Source organism: Dermochelys coriacea, chromosome 10 (assembly GCF_009764565.3).
Source record: "Dermochelys coriacea isolate rDerCor1 chromosome 10, rDerCor1.pri.v4, whole genome shotgun sequence".
Classification (NCBI taxonomy): domain Eukaryota; kingdom Metazoa; phylum Chordata; order Testudines; family Dermochelyidae; genus Dermochelys; species Dermochelys coriacea.
This window is the reverse complement of record NC_050077.1, coordinates 12,672,405-12,694,024: the sequence shown is the minus strand read 5'-3', so window position 1 is coordinate 12,694,024 and position 21,620 is coordinate 12,672,405. Positions and strand designations below refer to the sequence as shown.

General features: G+C 47.0%; 1 protein-coding gene across 7 annotated transcripts in view; it reads right to left on the bottom strand.

Annotated features, from left to right (window-relative positions):
* Positions 1-21,620, bottom strand: part of INTS1 (integrator complex subunit 1) — a 40,087-nt gene that overhangs the window by 1,126 nt on the left and 17,341 nt on the right. For 3 of the 7 annotated variants that reach the window (XM_038418867.2, XM_043494159.1, XM_043494158.1), the window contains exons 25-47: positions 20,700-20,867; positions 20,458-20,569; positions 18,847-19,008; positions 17,132-17,278; positions 16,632-16,730; positions 16,063-16,187; positions 15,142-15,396; positions 14,514-14,673; positions 13,375-13,515; positions 12,751-12,931; positions 12,548-12,671; positions 11,644-11,774; positions 11,407-11,494; positions 10,453-10,679; positions 9,270-9,393; positions 8,582-8,715; positions 7,961-8,153; positions 7,593-7,720; positions 2,880-2,992; positions 2,175-2,288; positions 983-1,053; positions 290-381; positions 20-129 (exon numbers count right to left, since the gene is read on the bottom strand). In XM_038418867.2, the coding sequence (XP_038274795.1) occupies positions 20-129; positions 290-381; positions 983-1,053; positions 2,175-2,288; positions 2,880-2,992; positions 7,593-7,720; positions 7,961-8,153; positions 8,582-8,715; positions 9,270-9,393; positions 10,453-10,679; positions 11,407-11,494; positions 11,644-11,774; positions 12,548-12,671; positions 12,751-12,931; positions 13,375-13,515; positions 14,514-14,673; positions 15,142-15,396; positions 16,063-16,187; positions 16,632-16,730; positions 17,132-17,278; positions 18,847-19,008; positions 20,458-20,569; positions 20,700-20,867 (3,199 nt within the window). Of the gene's footprint in view, positions 1-19; positions 130-289; positions 382-982; positions 1,054-2,174; positions 2,289-2,879; positions 3,072-7,592; positions 7,721-7,960; positions 8,154-8,370; positions 8,716-9,269; positions 9,394-10,452; positions 10,680-11,406; positions 11,495-11,643; positions 11,775-12,547; positions 12,672-12,750; positions 12,932-13,374; positions 13,516-14,513; positions 14,674-15,141; positions 15,397-16,062; positions 16,188-16,631; positions 16,731-17,131; positions 17,279-18,846; positions 19,009-20,457; positions 20,570-20,699; positions 20,868-21,620 lie in introns of those variants that run through there. The other 4 variants (XM_043494160.1, XM_038418869.2, XM_043494161.1 and 1 more) reach the window with 3 other exon arrangements.

Genomic DNA, 21,620 nt, shown 5'->3' with positions numbered 1-21,620 from the left:
CGCAGAAGCCTAGACCTACCTTGGCAGAGAAGGGTGTATTCAGGCAGGTTTCTCAGCGCTGTCTGCACCACCTCAAAGTCTCGGCTGCCAAGGCAGTACATGAAAGTGGGGAGGAAGTCAGCAGCAATGCTGGGAACAAAACATAGCACCGTCTTAGCATCCCCACTCTTAGCATCAAGGGAGCATGAAAGAGTCAGAGCCGTACATAGGACAATGCAGGGCACATGGCTGACAGAGGAGGAAGTGACTCAGGAGAAGCCTGACATTCATGGATATCTCCATTTCTCACCTGGGGTTGTTCTGAATTGAGCGCAGAGCCAGGCTGAAGGCCAGATTCCGGCAGGACTCTTCTGAAGAACTCATCAATCTTTGCAGGTTACTCTGAGAGGAGACAAGGCTGATCAGCAAGAGATCCCATGGTGACACTGAGAACAAGCCCTTCAGACTTACATTACCACCCGTGCGGCACTGCTCCAGCCCGCTAACCATCTATCCAGCAGGTTAATGCGGAGCCAGGGTCACATGCAGGGGATTTCTATCTGTAAGAAGGATCAGCCAGTTGTGAATGCTTTAAGCATCCAGAGTGGTTTTTCTCTTGCTCTAAACAGAGCAATTGGATCTACATCCATTTCCCTGGTCCCTCACAAAGTTTTTCCTGCAGAACTGTTCCCCTTTCTCTCTAGACTGATATTACAGGGTGACGGACCCTGCATAATGGAGAGAAGGAGAGGAGACGAGTGTGTGAGAGAGCACACTTGTAAAAATGGCTTAGTACACACACTCATGTGGCAGTTGAAGGCCTAAACTAACTGAGAAGGTAATTCCTCAGAACTGGCCCACCCAGAGACACCGTGATAATGATCTGATAAAGCAGAGGGAAAGTAATACCTGAATAAACTGTGCAAGATAGACTCTGCTGCAAGGAATCCCCAATCACAGCAAGTGAATTTCCAAAGGCAACTTCTGGGCTACATATACTCACAGCAAAAAAGGAGAGAATTTCTGGTCTCCGTCTGGACATCTCATCAACATCACTCAGCACCTCCAGGATATCTGGGGGGAAAGCCACAGATGGAAAAGGGTAACCTTCCTTTCAACACAGTGGAGTCCACAAAGCTCCAAAAGGAACATTTGTCTCAAACACAAGAGTCCTCTGCTAAGCTATAGTCTTTAACCTGGCATGCAAAGCTAAAAGACAGAGATGATGCTTCAAAGAGGACCTTAGAAGGATGCTCTGTACTATGGATCAACACCTCCAGAACTGCCCCAGCAAAGGCCGCATTAGCTGCTAGCATTGCTGTCTATGGCAAGTTTCAGTTCTGGATCAATTTCTATTGTAACAGAGATTGATCTTTATATAAGGCCTCATACCACAACATCATGACAAGCAAATCTGCAAACCATGCACACGTAGGGATCATGTTCCCTATTTCTGAGTTGGGCAGCAGTAGGCTAACCCCACACTGTAATGTCCCAGATCAGGATAGTGAAGAATACTGGATGTAAATTATATTAAAAGAATCTTAGAGAAGCAAACTGTAGCTCCCTAGGATACTATGCTAACAGCCTGAACTTCTGTGGAGAGCACAAGGGGATTTTTGATAACGTAAAATGGGGAGCCGGAACTTTAAATTTTATATCTCATCCAAAAGACGGCACTTCCAGCAACACAGCACGCCAAATGCTGTGCTGGCACACTGGTTCAATACTGACCCTTAGCAAAGTACCACCCACTGAATCAACCACATCACTTCCCAGAGCACCTAAATTGTCCTGGGAGGTCTCCGTCCAAACACAGAACAGATTCAACCTTGTTTAGCTCATGAGATGCAACAAGATCACGTTTCATCATATTGGCTTTAGGAGATTTGCAGCTTCTCTTACAGGGACCGCATGGTTTAGAAGACTATAGGCTATGGTTTCAATTCTAGATGAAATTGTCTGGCTACTGGTGGCTTCCCTGCACAGGGCTCATGGCTGCAAACCAGCTTCTCCTGTCCCAGCCAAATACCAATTGAGCTGATTTTTGTCTATATGCTTCCTGTAGTTCAGGTCTAACATTCTTGGGAAGTGTGACTGGGAGCAGCTACCATGTTCCAGCCAAGAGGAGGTGGGTAGAGTGATTCCTGTCTGTAAAGTCTATGAGGTGCTCTGGGAAAGCGGTCTCCACTTACCCTCCACAGTCTGGCCCCTGGAGAGTCTCTTCATGTATGGGGCCATTTCTGCTGGAGTGAGGGGAGTGAAGAGGGACACACTGACCAGGGGCAGAGAGCCGGCGGCTGCTTCATCTAGGACAGAGAGAAATAGTTAACTCCCAGGCATGCGCTGCACATTTAAAATTAAGGTGAATCTGGCATTCCCAGCCAATGGATTACATCACTGTCTAATGTCCCCTTACCAGGGCATCTGCTCAGAGAGGGAAGGGAGAGGTAACTATCCTTAGCACCTGTAACACCCACAGAATTTCCTAAGGGACAATCCTATCAGAAGTCGGGATGATGTCTATGAGCAGGGAAGGAGCAGATGTATTCTTAAGAGATCTTCCTGAAGACAAGCAGAGGAGAGCAGTCTCCCTAGCAATATATACCTTTGATGCTGCTATTCCACTGCATTGGGAAGCTCCAAGAGTTATAACAAGTGAGAAGTCAGCATTTACCCCTTCCCAGGCACTGGTTTTCACTACTGCTGATCAGTTCCTCACAGGAATGTCTACGAGGATACAACCTTCACTCTCAGTTCCTTTCCTTCCCCCCTTCACTGTCCTATTAGAGCTGGGAGTGCAGAGCTCAGGTTGAAGTCCACATAGAAGCAACAGAACTCCAAAACATAGCACAGGGGTAGGGATCACTGATCTAGCCTAAAGAGTTACACACACTCACCATCCTTTTCTTCTTCAGAGCCTCTGTCCAAGACACCACTCTTACTGGGCAAGCTCAGCCCAGCCAGGAGAGATTTCAGCATCACTAGGTCACTGTTATCTGATGACAGGTCACTATGACGAAAGAAAAGGCATCTCTGGCGTAAAACAGCAACAATCAGCTCAACATCCGGGTGTGAGGAGAAGGAACAAGCTGAGGGTACATGTATGAAGGTGAATGTGTGGGGAAGAGGAGCAAAGATTAGTTTCAGTCACTGTGGGAGAAGGAGAATCAAGGGTAGAGAAGAAGGAATCAAGCAATGGACAAAGAGGCGTCAACAGATTAGACAGAAAACAAACAGACAGTAGCCAGAACTGCTGAAGCAACATTGCAACTCCAGCTCCCTCCCTCCAAGGGGGGCCAAAATATATTGTCCCATGTACCTGCAGATGGGACCCTGTATCCACTAGTCTGGGGGAGAACTCTGCAGCTGCCTGCCTGGAAACATGCAGTGTCCTATGTGTGCAAGTTAGGAAACCTAGGTTCTATTCCTGGAGTCTGTGAGAGCTGCAGCCAGTCTCTTAACCGTCCTGTACCTCATTTTTCCCCATCAGTAAAAGGGACACTATTGCTCATGTACCTTTTAAAAGCACATGGAAATCTCTAGGGGAAAAGCACTGTAATAAAAGCTAAATAGTAACTTTGCTCTTGTTGACAGGTTTCAGAGTAGCAGCCGTGTTAGTCTGTATTCGCAAAAAGAAAAGGAGTACTTGTGGCACCTTAGAGACTAACAAATTTATTAGAGCATAAGCTTTCGTGAGCTTCAGCTCACTTCATCGGATGCATTTGGTGGAAAAAACAGAGGAGAGATTGATATACACACACACAGAGAACATGAAACAATGGGTTTATCATACACACTGTAAGGAGAGTGATCACTTAAGATAAACCATCACCAGCAGCAGGGGGGGAAAAGGAGGAAAACCTTTCATGGTGACAAGCAAGGTAGGCTAATTCCAGCAGTTAACAAGAATATCAGAGGAACAGTGGGGGGTGGGGTGGGAGGGAGAAATACCATGGGGAAATACAGGTTTCAGAGTAGCAGCCGTGTTAGTCTGTATTCGCAAAAAGAAAAGGAGTACTTGTGGCACCTTAGAGACTAACAAATTTATTAGAGCATAAGCTTTCGTGAGCTACAGCTCACTTCATTGGATGCTCACGAAAGCTTATGCTCTAATAAATTTGTTAGTCTCTAAGGTGCCACAAGTACTCCTTTTCTTTTTGCGAATACAGACTAACACGGCTGCTACTCTGAAACCTGTGATTATGCAAGGCACTGAATTTAGCCGTATAGAGTGGAAATCTGTCAACTTCATGTAATGCATCCGATGAAGTGAGCTGTAGCTCACGAAAGCTTATGCTCTAATAAATTTGTTAGTCTCTAAGGTGCCACAAGTACTCCTTTTCTTCATGGGGAAATAGTTTTACTTTATGTAATGACTCATCCATTCCCAGTCTCTATTCAAGCCTAAGTTAATTGTATCCAGTTTGCAAATTAATTCCAATTCAGCAGTCTCTCGTTGGAGTCTGTTTTTGAAGCTTTTTTGTTGAAATATAGCCACTCTTAGGTCTGTGATCGAGTGACCAGAGAGATTGAAGTGTTCTCCAACTGGTTTTTGAATGTTATAATTCTTGATGTCTGATTTGTGTCCATTCATTCTTTTACGTAGAGACTGTCCAGTTTGGCCAATGTACATGGCAGAGGGGCATTGCTGGCACATGATGGCATACATCACATTGGTAGATGCGCAGGTGAACGAGCCTCTGATAGAGTGGCTGATGTGATTAGGCCCTATGATGGTATCCCCTGAATAGATATGTGGACAGAGTTGGCAACGGGCTTTGTTGCAAGGATAGGTTCCTGGGTTAGTGGTTCTGTTGTGTGGTGTGTGGTTGCTGGTGAGTATTTGCTTCAGATTGGGGGGCTGTCTGTAAGCAAGGACTGGCCTATATGCCACAAGGGGCCACAACAATGGTTCCCGTAACCCACCCAGCAATATTGTTAATCTATCCAACTATACTCTTAGCCCAGCAGAAGAATCTGTCCTATCTCGGGGCCTCTCCTTTTGCCCCTCCACCCCCACGAACATGATACAGTTCTGTGGTGACCTAGAATCCTATTTTCGACGTCTCAGACTCAAGGAATATTTCCAACACACCTCTGACCAACATATTAACCCACAGAGACCTTCCTGCCAACACTACAAAAAGAAGAATTCTGGGTGGAATCCTCCTGAAGGTCGAAACAGCAGCCTGGATTTCTACATAGACTGCTTCCGCCGACGTGCACGAGCTGAAAATGTGGAAAAGCAGCATCGCTTACCCCATAACCTCAGCCATGCAGAACACAGTGCCATCCACAGCCTCAGAAACAACTCTGACATCATAATCAAAAAGGCTGACAAAGGAGGTGCTGTCGTCATCATGAATAGGTCGGAGTATGAACAAGAGTCTACTAGGCAGCTCTCCAACTACAGCATTTGCTCAAGAAACTCCCTGAAAAAGCACAAGAACAAATCCACACAGACACACCCCTGGAGCCCCGACCTGGGGTATTCTATCTGCTACCCAAGATCCATAAACCTGGAAATCCTGGACGCCCCATCATCTCAGGCATTGGCACCCTGACAGCAGGATTGTCTGGCTATGTAGACTCCCTCCTCAGGCCCTTCGTTACCAGCACTCCCAGCTATCTTCGAGACACCACTGACTTCCTGAGGAAACTACAATCCATTGGTGATCTTCCTAAAAACACCATCCTAGCCACTATGGATGTAGAAGCCTCTACACCAACATTCCACACAAAGATGGACTACAAGCCGTCAGGAACAGTATCCCCGATACTGTCACGGCTAACCTGGTGGCTGAACTTTGTGACTTTATCCTCACCCATAACTATTTCACATTTGGTGACAATGTATACCTTCAAATCAGCGGCACTGCGATGGGTACCCGCATGGCCCCACAGTATGCCAACATTTTTATGGCTGACTTAGAACAACGCTTCCTCAGCTCTCGTCCCCTAATGCCCCTACTCTACTTGCGCTACATTGATGACATCTTCATCATCTGGACCCATGGAAAAGAAGCTCTTGAGGAATTCCACCATGATTTCAACAATTTCCATCCCACCATCAACCTCAGCCTGGACCAGTCCACACAAGAGATCCACTTCCTGGACACTACGGTGCTAATAAGCGATGGTCACATAAACACCACCCTATATCGGAAACCTACTGACCGCTATTCCTACCTACATGCCTCTAGCTTTCATCCAGATCATACCACTCGATCCATTGTCTACAGCCAAGCTCTACGATATAACCGCATTTGCTCCAACCCCTCAGACAGAGACAAACACCTACAAGATCTCTATCATGCATTCCTACAACTACAATACCCACCTGCTGAAGTGAAGAAACAGATTGACAGAGCCAGAAGAGTACCCAGAAGTCACCTACTACAGGACAGGCCCAACAAAGAAAACAACAGAACGCCATTAGCCATCACCTTCAGCCCCCAACTAAAACCTCCCCAACGCATCATCAAGGATCTACAACCTATCCTGAAAGACGACCCATCACTCTCACAGATTTTGGGAGACAGGCCAGTCCTTGCTTACAGACAGCCCCCCAATCTGAAGCAAATACTCACCAGCAACCACACACCACACAACAGAACCACTAACCCAGGAACCTATCCTTGCAACAAAGCCCGTTGCCAACTCTGTCCACATATCTATTCAGGGGATACCATCATAGGGCCCAATCACATCAGCCACACTATCAAAGGCTCGTTCACCTGCGCATCTACCAATGTGATATATGCCATCATGTGCCAGCAATGCCCCTCTGCCATGTACATTGGCCAAACTGGACAGTCTCTACGTAAAAGAATGAATGGACACAAATCAGACGTCAAGAATTATAACATTCAAAAACCAGTTGGAGAACACTTCAATCTCTCTGGTCACTCGATCACAGACCTAAGAGTGGCTATACTTCAACAAAAAAGCTTCAAAAACAGACTCCAACGAGAGACTGCTGAATTGGAATTAATTTGCAAACTGGATACAATTAACTTAGGCTTGAATAGAGACTGGGAATGGATGAGTCATTACACAAAGTAAAACTATTTCCCCATGGTATTTCTCCCTCCCACCCCACCCCCCACTGTTCCTCTGATATTCTTGTTAACTGCTGGAATTAGCCTACCTTGCTTGTCACCATAAAAGGTTTTCCTCCTTTCCCCCCCTGCTGCTGGTGATGGCTTATCTTAAGTGATCACTCTCCTTACAGTGTGTATGATAAACCCATTGTTTCATGTTCTCTGTGTGTGTGTATATAAATCTCTCCTCTGTTTTTTCCACCAAATGCATCCGATGAAGTGAGCTGTAGCTCACGAAAGCTTATGCTCTAATAAATTTGTTAGTCTCTAAGGTGCCACAAGTTCTCCTTTTCTTTTTGCTCTTGTTGTTTCCTATCTGGTTAGGAGATTGTGACTCCAACAATTTATTTATTTTTAAGGTGGACAGCAATCCCAACAGATGGCCCTTTGCCTGTGCATCACCAAAAACTACTGAATTTGCTGGCAGCCAATTAATGCCAGGTAGATGGGCAGTCACAGCTGGGAGGCACCATAGCAAAGGGAGCAAGGTCAGAATAGAACACTTACTGGAGCGGGTCAGAATGTTTCTGCAGGAAAGACACAGCAGCCTGGGCATTGCACGTGATGTACTTGTGAATGAACTGGACGAATTTGGTGATGAAGGCAGCCAGGTGACGTGAGGACTTCCTGTAATTCTGGAGGGATGGAGGGAGACCACACTTAACCAAAACCCCTAACACCCAGGGGAAGCCTGAAAGTCCACGTGTTGTCCTTCCCCTCCCCGTTCATGCACACTGCCATGTATTTGTACAAGCACATACAGTATACACACATGTAAAGTGTGACACACAGCACCCCGAGATGGTTAGATACCAACTTCTCTCCCTAGCAGTTGGCTGGCTGTATGTAGTCTGTAAAAGGTCATGTTCTCCTACCAGCAGCAGGCGAATGAAGGAGAGAAGACAGTCCCATAGCGCCCCCTGGTGCTCACTCTGGAACACCTGTGGCTGAAGCAGCTCCAGGATCCCCAGGACATGGATGAAGAAAGTCAGGTGGTTCTGTTGTCGAAACTCCTGGAAATTGAGATGTACCCGCCCATGAAGCAAAGCTGCGATCATTGGCAAGTGTCTGAAATGCAAAAGTAAAGCATTCAATTCCAAAGCCCTCCCAGAGCAATTGTGTAACAGAATCAACTGTAAGATATTCAGCTCATCCCTCTCCTCAGCCTCTGCAAGATTTCATGCTCTGATCCCTATGTCCACGATCAGACAAATCCCCCTTCCCACCACATTTCTCTTCTCTGCTTCCCACCTCCAAGAGACTCCTCTACTAGCAGAGGCATCACCTCATCAGGAGAGACAGCCAGCAAATGGCTTGAGTGGGTCTGCTGCTCATATCATTTCTTCTATACACAGGAGAATGCTCCAGTGTTATAATTAGGTTTGCAATGGGAATGTTGTTCTCGTTCTGGAGTGATTGCTAATACTGACACATGGGTCCAGCTGAAAGGGCTCCAGCCAAAGGCCTGGTGAAGAGAAGGGCCAGAAGGGCAGTACCTAAGCAGAAGGATGGGGTGAGCCACAGCTAGCTTCCTGCATGCCATGTTGGCATCCCACACACGGCTCTCAGCTGACTTGGAATCGCTGGCTTCTGCAAGGAGGGTGATGAATCTGTGAACCAGGGCATCAAGCTAGAAAGAATAAGAGTTAATAAAACAAAGTTCAATGGCTTGAAGCTGGAGGAGCAAGTCTTCAGCCTATCGGTGGGGTTCCAAGTTTCCTTTTAAGTAGGGAGAGGATTAAAAAAAACCTAAATTTGATTTTCAGGTAAGCCATCAACCTTCCAACTAGCAAGGGATCTACAGTCCCAAGTCCCTCATTTTTCCCATCTGTGAAAGCAGGAGCTGCACATTTCTCCTTCTCATATAACAACAAGGTGCCTAACATAACCTGGGAGAATGCATGCGTGTTAATTAAGCCTTTATATCACACAGGAAAATACCTGCAGTCTTTATATTGCCGGGGTTTAGACAAGGACAAAATGTTAAAAGTCCAGTGTGTTCTGGAGTTAAGGCAAGCAAAAGGTGGGAGCTCCACATGAGATCAAGGTGAAAAAGGTTACAGTCCAAGGCAGTGTGTTTGTTCTTTTTGCAACCTGCCTATCAACTCAGCTCCCATGCTCGTCACATGGATTTAAAGAACAGAGAAGCATACTCTGTTGCCTCTATGTCCCTTTACTCCTTACTTTGCAGGTACTGCTGTCTGCAGCCCCTTCCCTGGTCAGTAGCGTCTCAGGCATGGGCATAAGGAGCTCTGGCAGCTGCAGGTAGATCTGCAGGAGAAGGTCCTGGCAGCGTTTTCCCACTGAGCTGAAAGAGAAAGGAAATGACAATGCACGGTTACATCCCTAGGCCAAGGAGAAAGTGTCTGACGCATATCAGAGGCCTTAATATCCACACTCCGCTCCTCCCCAGCTGCACATACTGAACAGCTAGAGGCAAATAACTACAACCATCACCGTACTGCTGACTTAATAGCACTTCACTCTTAGATAGCCTCCTTAGAGCTGCCTGCCTTTCAGAGCAGTTCCACGGAGCTTTCCAGTGAGACTGACTCCGATTCTCTAGCAAAAAGCACTGCAATTGCAAAGCTGCCACTGGAGCATATGGCAACCAGTAAGTCCCTCTTAAAGTCTCAGAAAGCAGAGTTTCTGCACAACAGTGTTAAAAAATGCAAATCCTACCATCAAAGAGTGAATCCCTCATTTAAAAAGTAATCAAAGTAAAAAGTGATTATACAAAATGGCCCATTCTGACTCAGCACACCTGCTCTCCACATGGCTAAGTCACAGCCTGCATCAGCAGGGGGACAGTCCAGATAACCTAGAAAGTCTTTTCCAGCTCTACCATAGATGAGTCCAGGATTTAGATGGGCTTGATTTACTGACATACATGTTCTCTCTTCCTGTTAGCACTGCAGAGCCCATATAGCTATAGAGAGCAGGCTGGGCTCCATTCCGCCTTCAGCACAATCATCAAAAGAGTCAACTCAGTTCCAGCTGCAGAATGGATTACCAGTGATGATTTCACAGGTAGAGAAAACATCACTTGACTTCCAGTTCTGGGGAGATGGGAGGATGGCTGCAGGGCTGGCAGCTAGAAACACTTTTTGATTTGTAAAATGGAGAAATTTGATCTTGAATTACAGGAGAGAGACATACAGATGCCCAGAGTATCACATTCAGAGTCAAACTGTTTCCAAGCTGACACAAAGGTAACATACTGGACAGTTTCTAGATGCATTCTGAAATGCAGCGATCCTAGCAAAGCAGCCTTGGCAAGCCTCATTTGGGTCACGTGGCTGCCCAAATAGCCACCTAAATAACTGCTGAGTGTGAGCCGAGCTTCTGTTCGTTTCTGCATCCTCACCTGCTGCCCCACTGCTGGATACAGCCCGTCAGATACTCTGTTACTTTTTTAATACTCTCTAGGTCTCCATGACAACAGCTGAGCAACAGGGGTAGCCGTGATTGGATGAGCGTGCAGGAGGCTTCCTCTGTATCCTGGCTTCTGGTTTCGGACTCAGCCAAGATCAGCTCAACCAAACTGATCAACTCTGATGCCTTTAACCGGAGCACGAACTCCTCTCGACGTTTCTGTAACAGCACAGACACTCTCAAGGTGAAGCCAAGGGCAAGGGCTGGCCAATAACCTTAGTCACACGCTCTCAAACAGGAAGATAATCCTTTACATGACAAAAACTCCCTTTGTACCTTGCTTAATATTTGCACCATGCCCAGGAATGGGAAACCAGGCAAAATATAATCCCTCACCCCCCCCAAAAATGAGGGGCTTTGCACCTCCTTTCTGTACCCCAATTTTTCACAATGCATCGACTTCCATCCCTTGGCATCTGGCTAGAAAGGAACTGACAATTCATCCACTACACAAACTTGGACAAAGAGCTCCCCACTGGGGGTGGCTTGCATTTCCCAAACCAAAGGGGGAATTATTCTTTCACTCCATCTGTACTTGCCTACCGGGCAGTTAGTTCTGCAAAGGTGTAGCTATGTAGGGTATATTTTCACTATAACTCCTAACAGTCTCTGCAAGAGCTACCGCCAGACACTTGTTTTGCTGCAGTGAAAGTTTTACATCTGGGAAATTTACATTTATTTGTATCAGTTCTGAACCAAAAAACTGTGAATCACCATCTCCATGTGCAACTGCAGCACAAGAGATTACAAATGTGCTGGGGTGCTGGCAGCAAATCTGCTATTATACACCAGGTTCCCCCAAGACACCATGGAAAACCAGGCCAGTGTGAAAAGCACCTCCCCTTCTCCCATCCTGAGAGGGACTATGCAGGATTTAAACCACTACCTGAGGAGTTCTCTGGTCCCTTCCCTGCCAGATCCGAGGGATGTGAATACAGGCCCACAAAAAATCTAAGGATGCAGTCGGGTCAAACCTGCCAGAAGACAGAAAAATTTCAATGGGTTCAAGAGCAAGTTTGAGATTAGAGACATAATAGCCCTTTGTCGATAGATTCTATAAATCTCTAGCGCTTTGGAAGAAGGGAATGTCTGCAAATATAATATTGGTATCTGAAAGACTCACCTTTGCTCCCGGTTTTTGCAAAGCAGAATCCTGATGCACTGGTGCAATGTTGTCCAGCTGGACTGGTGAGTTAGAAGAGCCAACAGATATGGGCGAAAAGAGGGCACCTGAGATCCAGAGTAACCTTTAGTCTGGAGAGAACAGGGAGAGATGGAAGTATGAATCCATTTTAGGACACTTAGGTAGAGGGGATAGGAGTAGCAGAGGAGGGCTCAGATACACTTAGAACAGAGGATACAGATTGTGCATGGAACATGAAAAATTGAGGACATAGGATTAGAGCAGCAGTGAAGTCTAACAGTTAGAGCAAGTGATCAGAACCCAAGACTGATGAGTTCCAGTCTTGACTCTGGCCCTGCATGTTCCTGCGTAAGTAACCCTCTCCAAACCTCTGTTTGTCCATCTGTAAAATGGTGAGAAAAACCTAGCCGCAGGTCTGCTATGGACTAAGTAACTGATAGCTGTACAGTGCTGTGAGAACCTGGGAGAAGGGGGCTACAGAAATGTCAAGATTCCAGGATGGCAGTGATATGGAGTGCAAAATCCCACCCGGAGAAGAATTCACTACAGGCCCTCCTTAGAGACACACTGTCCTGCTCTGGAATTGGCATCACTGTGTATAGCAGTGGTCTCCAACCTTTTTATGCCCAAGATCACTTTTTGAATTTAAGGGCAACCCAGGATCTACCCCGCCCCTAAGGGAGATCCTCTAGGATTAACCAGTCGATCGTGATTAACCAGTTGGTGACCCCTGGTGTATAACGTGCTCTTAGCAGTGGAGCAGAACAGACCTCTTCTCCCATTAGCTAGTCCAGTGGAGCAGACTGAGGGATTCAGACTTGAAGACTGCAGCTCAAGAAAGGGGCTTCAATTTAAGATTCATTCCTGGCTGAGAGATTCGTACCGTGTTCCAGGAGAACAGCAACTTTTGCTGGAGGTCTGGGCAGCTGCTGATTACTTCAGGGTCCAGCATCTCCAGCCAGTCATTGAGAAGGCCCGAGGAGGGCCCTAGACGAGCAGCTTCAGCACTAAGAGCACAGCAGAAATATCAGGAAAGGTGCCACAAAACCAGACAGAGTGACCAATACCAACCATCCCGAGACTCACCTGCTGCTATCCAACTCCTTCTTCACAGGTGTCTCCTCTTTCTCCTGGAGCAGCAGAGAGCTCACCACAGCAATTGGTCTCATGGCAGGGAACCTGGCTGTGGTCTCAATGGTAACCGAGAAGAGGACAGTCAGAAGCTCCTCCATGTAAGGAGAGCGTGTTTCAATCAGACCTTGAAGGACTAAAAGAGGGAGAAAGAGACTTCTCTCAGAGGCTTTGGGAGGCAGCGTGAAGTTGGTGAGCCAGATGATTGTATCTTTCATGAAGCCGGTTCGTATTGCATTCCCTTACAGTGAATCTCAATGAGAGACAGGACAATCTTGGAACTTTCTACAGAAGTTATGGAGACTCTACTGTTCACTATGGAAGCAGCACCCAGCAGTATGCGCTGTTCCTCAGTTCCTGTCCCAAGCAGCTTATAAACCAATATGACAGAATGCAACAAAAGGAGGTAAAATGAGACAGGAGCAACCTTCCAGTAGGTCAGAACCCTTGATCGAGGAGAGCAAAAGCAGTCTCCCCAGCTCTGCACTCCCACTAAGCAGTAGAGCAAGCATGCACATCTGTGTTCTGTCCCCAATACCAACGGCAGTTCCAGAAGGCAAGGCAGAAGGATAGCCATACCTTTGCTGATGAGTTCTGGCTCCACATTACACTTCTCTCCAGATTTCAGGGTTGCAATGATGGCTCGTACAGTGGAGCTGATCACATCAGGATCACGACGGAATGCCAGTGCTTCTGCCAGGTGCAGGAACCCACCTCGAACTGCAGGGAATCACAGCATCAGTACCATTAAGCCACACCAGGGTCCTCCTTTAATCATTCAGCCCAGCCTTGCTGTGGCTTCTTTCATACAAACACTTCACATGACTCCTCTTTTTAAGAGCTTAACACCTGAAACCTGCACACACTAGTACTTTCATGCCCATCAAAAAACCCCAACAGAGTGCTGGTGCCAGTGTCACAAGCATATATGGCTAGAAGACCCTACGGTCTACCCAAAGGCAGTTAAGTCCAAACCTCAAGCTTGTACTTTTGGCTGTGCTCTCCAGATCCCCCAGCCTTGGAACTCTGGCCAGATGATGGACAGCAAAACAAACAATGGCGTGGAACTGTTTCACCTTGCAGTCTCTTACCAGTGTTAAATCAAGGACAACTACTTACACATCATCAATTCTGATATCCACAGTCCTGAGATTTCCCACAATCCCACTTGCCTGCTCTCTAAGAGGCCATCAGCTGATGGGCCTTCACTGCAAATCATCCTAATGAATAATCATTTTGGCTGTGTCCTGTCCCTATTAATGCCATTCGAACAACATGTGGACATGAACACAACCTAATCTCCCCCTTTCTTTTTTACTCTTGGGCATTTCTATATAGCTCACAACATGCTGAAACAATGACAACCCTCTCCATTTCATTCTCAGAAAGGGGGTGGAAAAACAGCCATATTGGACTCAGCATCAGGTTCTGATTTTGACCCTTCTCTGTCCCACTTTGTCCACTCTGGGATGCACACTCTGCTTAATAAGAAAAGGAGTACTTGTGGCACCTTAGAGACTAACAAATTTATTAGAGCATAAGCTTTCGTGACCTACAGCTCACTCCACCAAATGCATCCGATGAAGTGAGCTGTAGCCCACGAAAGCTTATGCTCTAATAAATTTGTTAGTCTCTAAGGTGCCACGAGTACTCCTTTTCTTTTTGCGAATACAGACTAACACGGCTGCTACTCTGAAACTCTGCTTAATGCCTCTTACCATCACTGATCCTATGCCTTGAAGAGTACTGCACAGCAAAGGACTTGAGCTGAGCACGCAGAGGTCCATCTTCCACAGCAGGATTCTCCAGCCATTGCAGCATCTGCATGAGGACTTTAAAGAAGAGCGAGGAGAAGGTGGTGTCTTGGGGTACGCAGCGCTGGGGAGAGAATACCAAAAAGTACAGGTGTAAAGCTAGGGAATGTGCAGCTGGGAGTCCTGGTGGTGGGGATTGTTTGTATGAAGATGACAAGGCGATAACGCCCGCAGCATGCATGGACACATACAGCAGACAAGCTACCTGGAACCCCAGCTCACTGAATATCTACCCTGTGACCTGCATCTCCCCAATGCACATCTGGAAAAAGACTCACTTGCAAGGATGCAGAACAACTACATAGATGGAGTTCAATGCCTTCCTTTGCGAATATAGTATATCTCATAAGGTAAATCTCTCCCTGCTCTGAAGGCTATTCTAGGGTGTTCCTGTACTGCAGTTACTAGTCCCCAAAAGCAAGGCTGCCAGTGCTACAGGCTGCTGGTTTTTTGAGAGGTCTGAGCTTAACTGCTCCCTTCCCCTCTGCCCCCAATTCCATGCTAGACAAGAGCCCACTCCCACATGGCTCACCTGGTACTGGCACAGCTGACGCAGCAGTGGGCAGGAGATAAAGTGGTTTCGGTGCATGGCCATCACCAGAGCCCCGCTATGTGGAGAGTTCATCAATGCGGCCACTGCCTGGAGAAGACGTACTGAAATTCCTGTCACCTGTGTGTTCCCTTGGCGGATGCGAGCCAATTCCTGACCTAGTGCTTGCTGTAACGCCAGGGAGATTGGGCGCGGGTTCGAATTCTGCCACCGGGGATCTGGGTTCAGTGGGAACAGCTAACAGAATATTGAAAGACGGCAAGCTTGTATGAGAACAAACAAACAAAAAAAAAAGGACCATCTGCACAATAACAGCCACTGCTTCAGGGAACTGGTTACATAGGGTTGTTCCCCGACATGGAGAAGTGGCTCTGACTGTGTACACTAGAGGAGACCCAACAGTACCTGCTTTCCAAATACTTTAGGGACCTAGGGAGGAACAGGCAAAGCAGTGTCTATATAGATCAAATAAGACTAATGATACTAATAGCCTGCATTTACACAGCAACTATTGTCCAAGGATCCACAAACACTTCATAAATATTACCAAATTAAGCCTCAGAGGTAGAGCCACACAGATAGGGAAACTGAGGCACAGCAGTTAAGTGACTTGCCCACAAAACTACTAATAGTGGCAGAATTAGGTCTCAAGCTCATGCTCTAACCTTAAGATTTTTCCATCAGTAATTCCATTATCTTTAAAACAGCATGGCCCCCACCACCAAAGATTTATAACTCCCTCCCTCCACGCACTGTGAAAGCAAGTGGCCAGAGTTCATCAAACCAGGCTTAGAATGTAGGTGTTGGGTCTGGAAAAGGCACTGCAGCTGTTGGGCCCAGGGATACAGACGGGAGTAGCTGCAGACAAACCTATTCTCTAAATAACAGATGCAGTAGCAATACCTGAAGGAACATGCCCGCCAGGTCATCTTCAGGACCCAGGACCCGGATCTGAGTCAACGCCCGGATCCTACTCTGTCCTTGTGGGGTCTCAGGACTAGTTTTGGGCTTTGGAGTGTCAGCACCATCTGCAGAGATTAAAGGAACACTGTTATAGGCAAGCGTCACCAATTGGGGCCCAAATGAAGAGATCTACCCCAGTTTTACAGACCCCAAACCAGTAGAAAGGTAAACTGCAGCCTTTTCTCCTTAGACCAAACATGAGGAGCTAAACAACATGGAGAAAAAAAAACAAGGATAGAATTTGTTGTAATAAAATCCTCCAGAGAAATCAGAATTCCTCTCCTAGTCCAGGAGTGGAGATAGGGAAGTTCTAGCTGGGGGTGGTGTCCATTGGTGGAGAAGTTTGTATGAAGGGGACTGATCTCCTTTTTCAGCCTGGGAGCAGCCTGAAGGACAACAAAGCAACCCACACTTCGGAAAGACAGACTGGGTCTGGGCTTGACAAAGGCTGAGGTGGAGTATTGGTCAGCTCTTTGTTGTGAGAGTGATTAGTGTACGTTGTGCAATACCTCGGCATGTTGGCAGGGAAGTGGTGAGCAGAGAGTGGAAGGTCTGCCCCCCCGTAGCTCCTCTCTCATGCTGAACCTCCACAAGATGAGCCATGTAATCTAAAAAAGGACAAAATATGAAGTTGGATACAAGACGCTGCCATGTGCACAGCTCCCATTCTGCAGAGAATTTACACACCCCACCGCATTCCAAGTAAGCAGAGAAACCCCAGCAGGAACAAACCCAGTTTCATAGACAGCCAGAAATCACCCACAAACAATCCCCAATTTCTCATGAGCTAAGCTAGAAAATGCTACACCCTTGAGAAACACATTCCAAGCCTTCTCATACAGGTCCCCATGGACAGCAGTGGCTGCTAAGGTGGCCTTGACAGAGGTCAGGCTGAGCTATCTTGGAACCTACAAGGAAGCTGCAAAATGATTCGAGCTAACAAAGGAGGTTTTAAACAGCAGGTCTAGAAAGAGACAGATTCCTAGACAGCCTAATCTTAAGATCTTACTCTTGTCCATGATGTTCTGCTCCAGCGTCTGTGGGTCGTGAGACACTGCCTGATCCAGGTACTGCAGGAGTTTACTCATACTGGAGACTGGGATCCCAAAGGACTGAACAAAGAGAAGCAGTTGCTGCGGTTCCAGATCCTGCAGTGCTGAAACACGCAGACAGGGCCAGTCAGAATCCTCAGGTTTCTGAGTCACTCACACATAGGAGCAGGACATGTTCGTTAGCAGGTCCATGTGGTTTTGGACATGCCATCAGTGACACCTTTACTAACAGGGCTGCACAGGACCTAAGCCAACACTGACAGCTGCTTACGAGTTTCTCTTTGCCCTGTACAGACACTGCACATATTTTCCTTCTTATTGCATCCTCCAGTTAATTCACTCCGGGGTTAATTTGATCCTCCATTTAATTTGATCAAAACCTCAGGAACCAAATCATTTGTATTAAAAATAACTGCCACCCTCTCTGTTGATGGCCGCAGGCAAGAATTATTGAATAATTCAATCACTGGCAAGAGAGAGCTGTCATTTAATTAGCAAGGAAGGGACAAAACCTCTCAATGCAAAGAACAGACAGCAGTGAAGAGCCACGTGATGCTAAAAGATGCAGCTATCCATTATATTATTCAGGCTTTGCTACTGACATTGTAAGCATTATCATGTGCTATGCAAACTGTGATATGCACTCACCCTAGTGGTCAGATGTATGTTTTCTGCAGCTTAATTCAGTCAAAGGAATAGAAATGGACCTGGTTTAAGTAAAAGGAAGGTCCTCTAATTCCACATCCCTTGCCCCCTTTAAAATAAATGGTAAGGCTCAATAGTCAAGCTGGCAGTACAATCCTAATAAGATTTTAGAGACCGAACGGTTCCCCTGCCTGGTGCAAATGCCAAAACCACAGCCAGTGCAAGACAGGCATGGACAGAGCTCAAAGGTAAGCAGAAAGAACAGCCTGCATTGGGCTGGGGGCTTGATGTTGGAGTGGAGAGCTGCCTAGAGAAGGCTCCTCCCACCCCCCTCAATTGAATGCTGTTGATTATTCACCTTCCACTTGGATTGAACTGCAGGAGCCTGATGCTAGTCAGCCCCAGTCCTTAAATGCTCTATACTAGTCTCCATGTACCAGTGCACCCCCTTCCCCCTCCCTCCCCCACCCCCAGAAGAGAAAGGGATTGAAGGTAGACAACACAGATTAGCATATAAGGAGTAAGTGAAGAGTTTACACCAGTGGTTCTCAATCTATTTACCACTGTGGGCCACATATACAGCTCTCTTTGGGTTATGTGGACTGCATCCACACAATATATATACTACCTGTATGGCCCTGAGGATATCACATGGGCCGCTGCTTTGTGCTGACTGGGCCGCACGTGGCCCGGGGGCTGAAAACCACAGGTCTACACACACTTCCCCGCTTGGACTAGCCCAAAGTCCCTTAGTCTCTGTTGGAGGGCAGTGGAAGTTCTTTAGCAAACAGCCTAGTGAAGCAAGGCAAGAGGCCTGTGTTTGAAGCCTCTCTGCTGCAAAGAAAGAAATCCAAATCTGCTAACAGACAGACACTGCCCTCTATTCCTCCACTCATCTACAGCACCTATGGGATAAAGATGGCTGAGACCTCAAAGGAGCTGGGCTAATTTTTCAATGCAGCATTTCCAAATCTTTCATTGGCTTTGGCAACCCAACCCCAGCACGTGTCCCTTGGGCCCCACTCACCTGCATCCACTAGGCGAGGGACCTCGGAGCGGATCATGCGCAGCTTCAGCCAGTCAGGAAGCAGCAGGGCCTCCTCTGAAGTGTCAACAAGAAAGGCAGTGGGGAGGGGCTTCTTCTCTGGGAACCAAATGTCCAGCAAGGCGCAAAAGTCACCTTCCCCTGCTTACCAGAACAGTTACAAAAGTTATTCCACGTGCATATTATACACAGATATACCCCACCCTTCTAAGTATAAACCAGGTCACTTCCTTGCTAAGAGGCCGCGAACCACCATCCTGCTTCAGCAACGAAAGACAAGCTTAAATTGGATAAGAGGAATGTGAGCCATATGCCAAATGGTCTGACTCTCACGCTACACTGGGGGAGAGAATTCCCAACTTTAAAATTGGATGCTGCCCATCAAAACAATGTTCAAACATAACCTGCTGAACCGAACAATAGATTTGAAATGTTCCCAACAGCTCCTAGGATATTTTGTGTTACTTGCTGAGCAGAGACAAGGTGCTTAAATCAAATAGAGAAAAAAGTAAAACGTACGTTTCTTTATACCCTTAAAAGGCTTGCAACTTGTGCAGCAAAACAAGAATTTGTAAGCCCTGCGCTCCCTGCCCCATATATATCCGCTGGTTGCTGCTCTGAATTGTTGTCTAGTCTAGTATTTAGAATGCAAGCTCTTTGGGGCAGATACATGCCTTGTTTGTGAAGTACCTTGTACGCTGCTGGGCACTCCAGCTATAACAAACTCCTGGCCCCAAAAAGGCTTACAGGAAAAGAGACAGGAATGAAGAAAGGTGGGACATACTGGGACTTGAGCCTGGATAACTTTCAAAGGCCTAAAGGGGGAGTTAGTTAATGGGCATCTCCCTCCCTCTCTGAGCCTTTGAAAATTCCCACACCATTTGGAGTGGCTAAAAGAGCCCAGATGGGAGAAAGAGAGGACAACAAATAGATCATCATGGCTGGCTTGCCTGGCAGAGTGGAGGGGAAATTGAAAAAAACAAGAGGAGAGGCAAACTCTACCTCACACTCCTTAGTCCATGCTCCTTGGTTTCACAGCAAGCAGTGAGCTAGACCTGACCGAGAGGCAATGAACCAGGGTGGGATGCAAGTTACTTCTGCACGTATGCCACATAGCCAGGTATTTGGAGCACCTAGTAAAGATGTAAAGGCAGTACAGAGGTGGGTTTTGTTGTGGCCTTTGATATAGACAGCTGAGGACCCTGCAGGGGGTACCAATCAATATCAGAGAAGCCTCACAAGAAGGCAACTCCTCAAGCACGGGGCATAGGTCACTTGCAGGTTTAAACTAGTGTAAATGGTGGATTCTCTGTAACCTGAAGACTTTAAAACATCATGTGAAGATTTCAGTAACTTAGCCAGAGGTGAGAGGTCTATTTCAGAAGTGAGTGAAGTTCTGCAAAGTGCACGAAGTCAGACTAGATGATCACAATGGTCCCTTCTGACTTTAAAGTCTACGCGTCTAAGTGTCCTGGCTTCCTGAGCAGTGCAGGGTGAGGACCCAGCTGCCTCCTTCTCCAGGATGGTGGAGGCTGGAGGAAGTTACATCAGAGCAGCGATTCATGTGAATCAGTTTCAACACGCATTACTAACCTTGAGGTGGTCCCAGCGTCAGCAGAATGACCATCGCATGGACCACAAGAATGTGCATAGTGGCTGTTTCCCCACTACTCCAGCGAAGGAACACCTGATCCTGGGATTCAGACTACAGAAGAGGAAAGCAAAATAAGTAACCATGAAAGAGAGTACAGAAATATGAACGCTAGGAGAGAGAGAGACACGTAGACAGCCGGAGGGAAGAGGAGGACCTCGATCTTCTTTGGGGAGATGCTTACCCAGCTGTACACCTCCTCCCCTTCCTTGCTCTGGCGCATGCGCTTAACATAGCAAGAGAAGATGGAGAGCAGAGCAACTAGCACTGCCTCTGACTCAGCACAGTACGAGAGTTTCGAGAAGAGATGAGACATGATGGTGGAGCGTTCCACTATGAGCCTGGCCACATCCTGCAGGGAGAAAAGACCTGTGAAAATCTTCACACAGGCACTCCTGCTTCACTCCCTAGCCCCCTCCAGCTTTGATTGTGGAAAAGCTTTTTGCCGACCTGGTCCTGCCCTGGATCAGTCCACTGGTCCATCTTGCTACATAAGGACCATGGGGATGTTACGGGTGGAACTGCAATCTTTGGGAGGCGTGCAACACTGGAGCAGGTGTAGCACAAATCATCTTCCTTACTTACAACTGCCCCCTCTGCTATGGCATATCCCTATTTCCATATACCTATAGCACAGGGAGTGTTACCAGCACTGTGCAGGAGGTCGGACTAGATGATCAGAATGGTCCCTTCTGACCGTAGTATCTATGAATCTATGTTTAAGTCAGGTGTAAGGTTTGTCATGGTTGTTGGAAGACTCAGAGATCCCATGATTTTTTGTTATATTTTAACAATCGTAACTTAAGACACCGGGCACGCGCGCACACAGAGCCTGGAGACACCTCAGCACGCGTGCACATACAGCCTGGAGACCAGCCCACATGACTCCCAGGAGGCAAAGAATGATTCAATAGATTCTCCATGAGACCTATGCCCCTACCACTGGGAGATCACCAGGGCAGCACAGAACCCCCACAAAAGACAAGAAAGTGCTGGCAAGGCACCCTTTAAAATCTGTGAACAATGAAAGATGCCAAGTACCCAAGATGGCCCAAAGGACATTTTAAAAAAATTCAGAACTCCTCTTTGTTTACTACAAAATGCA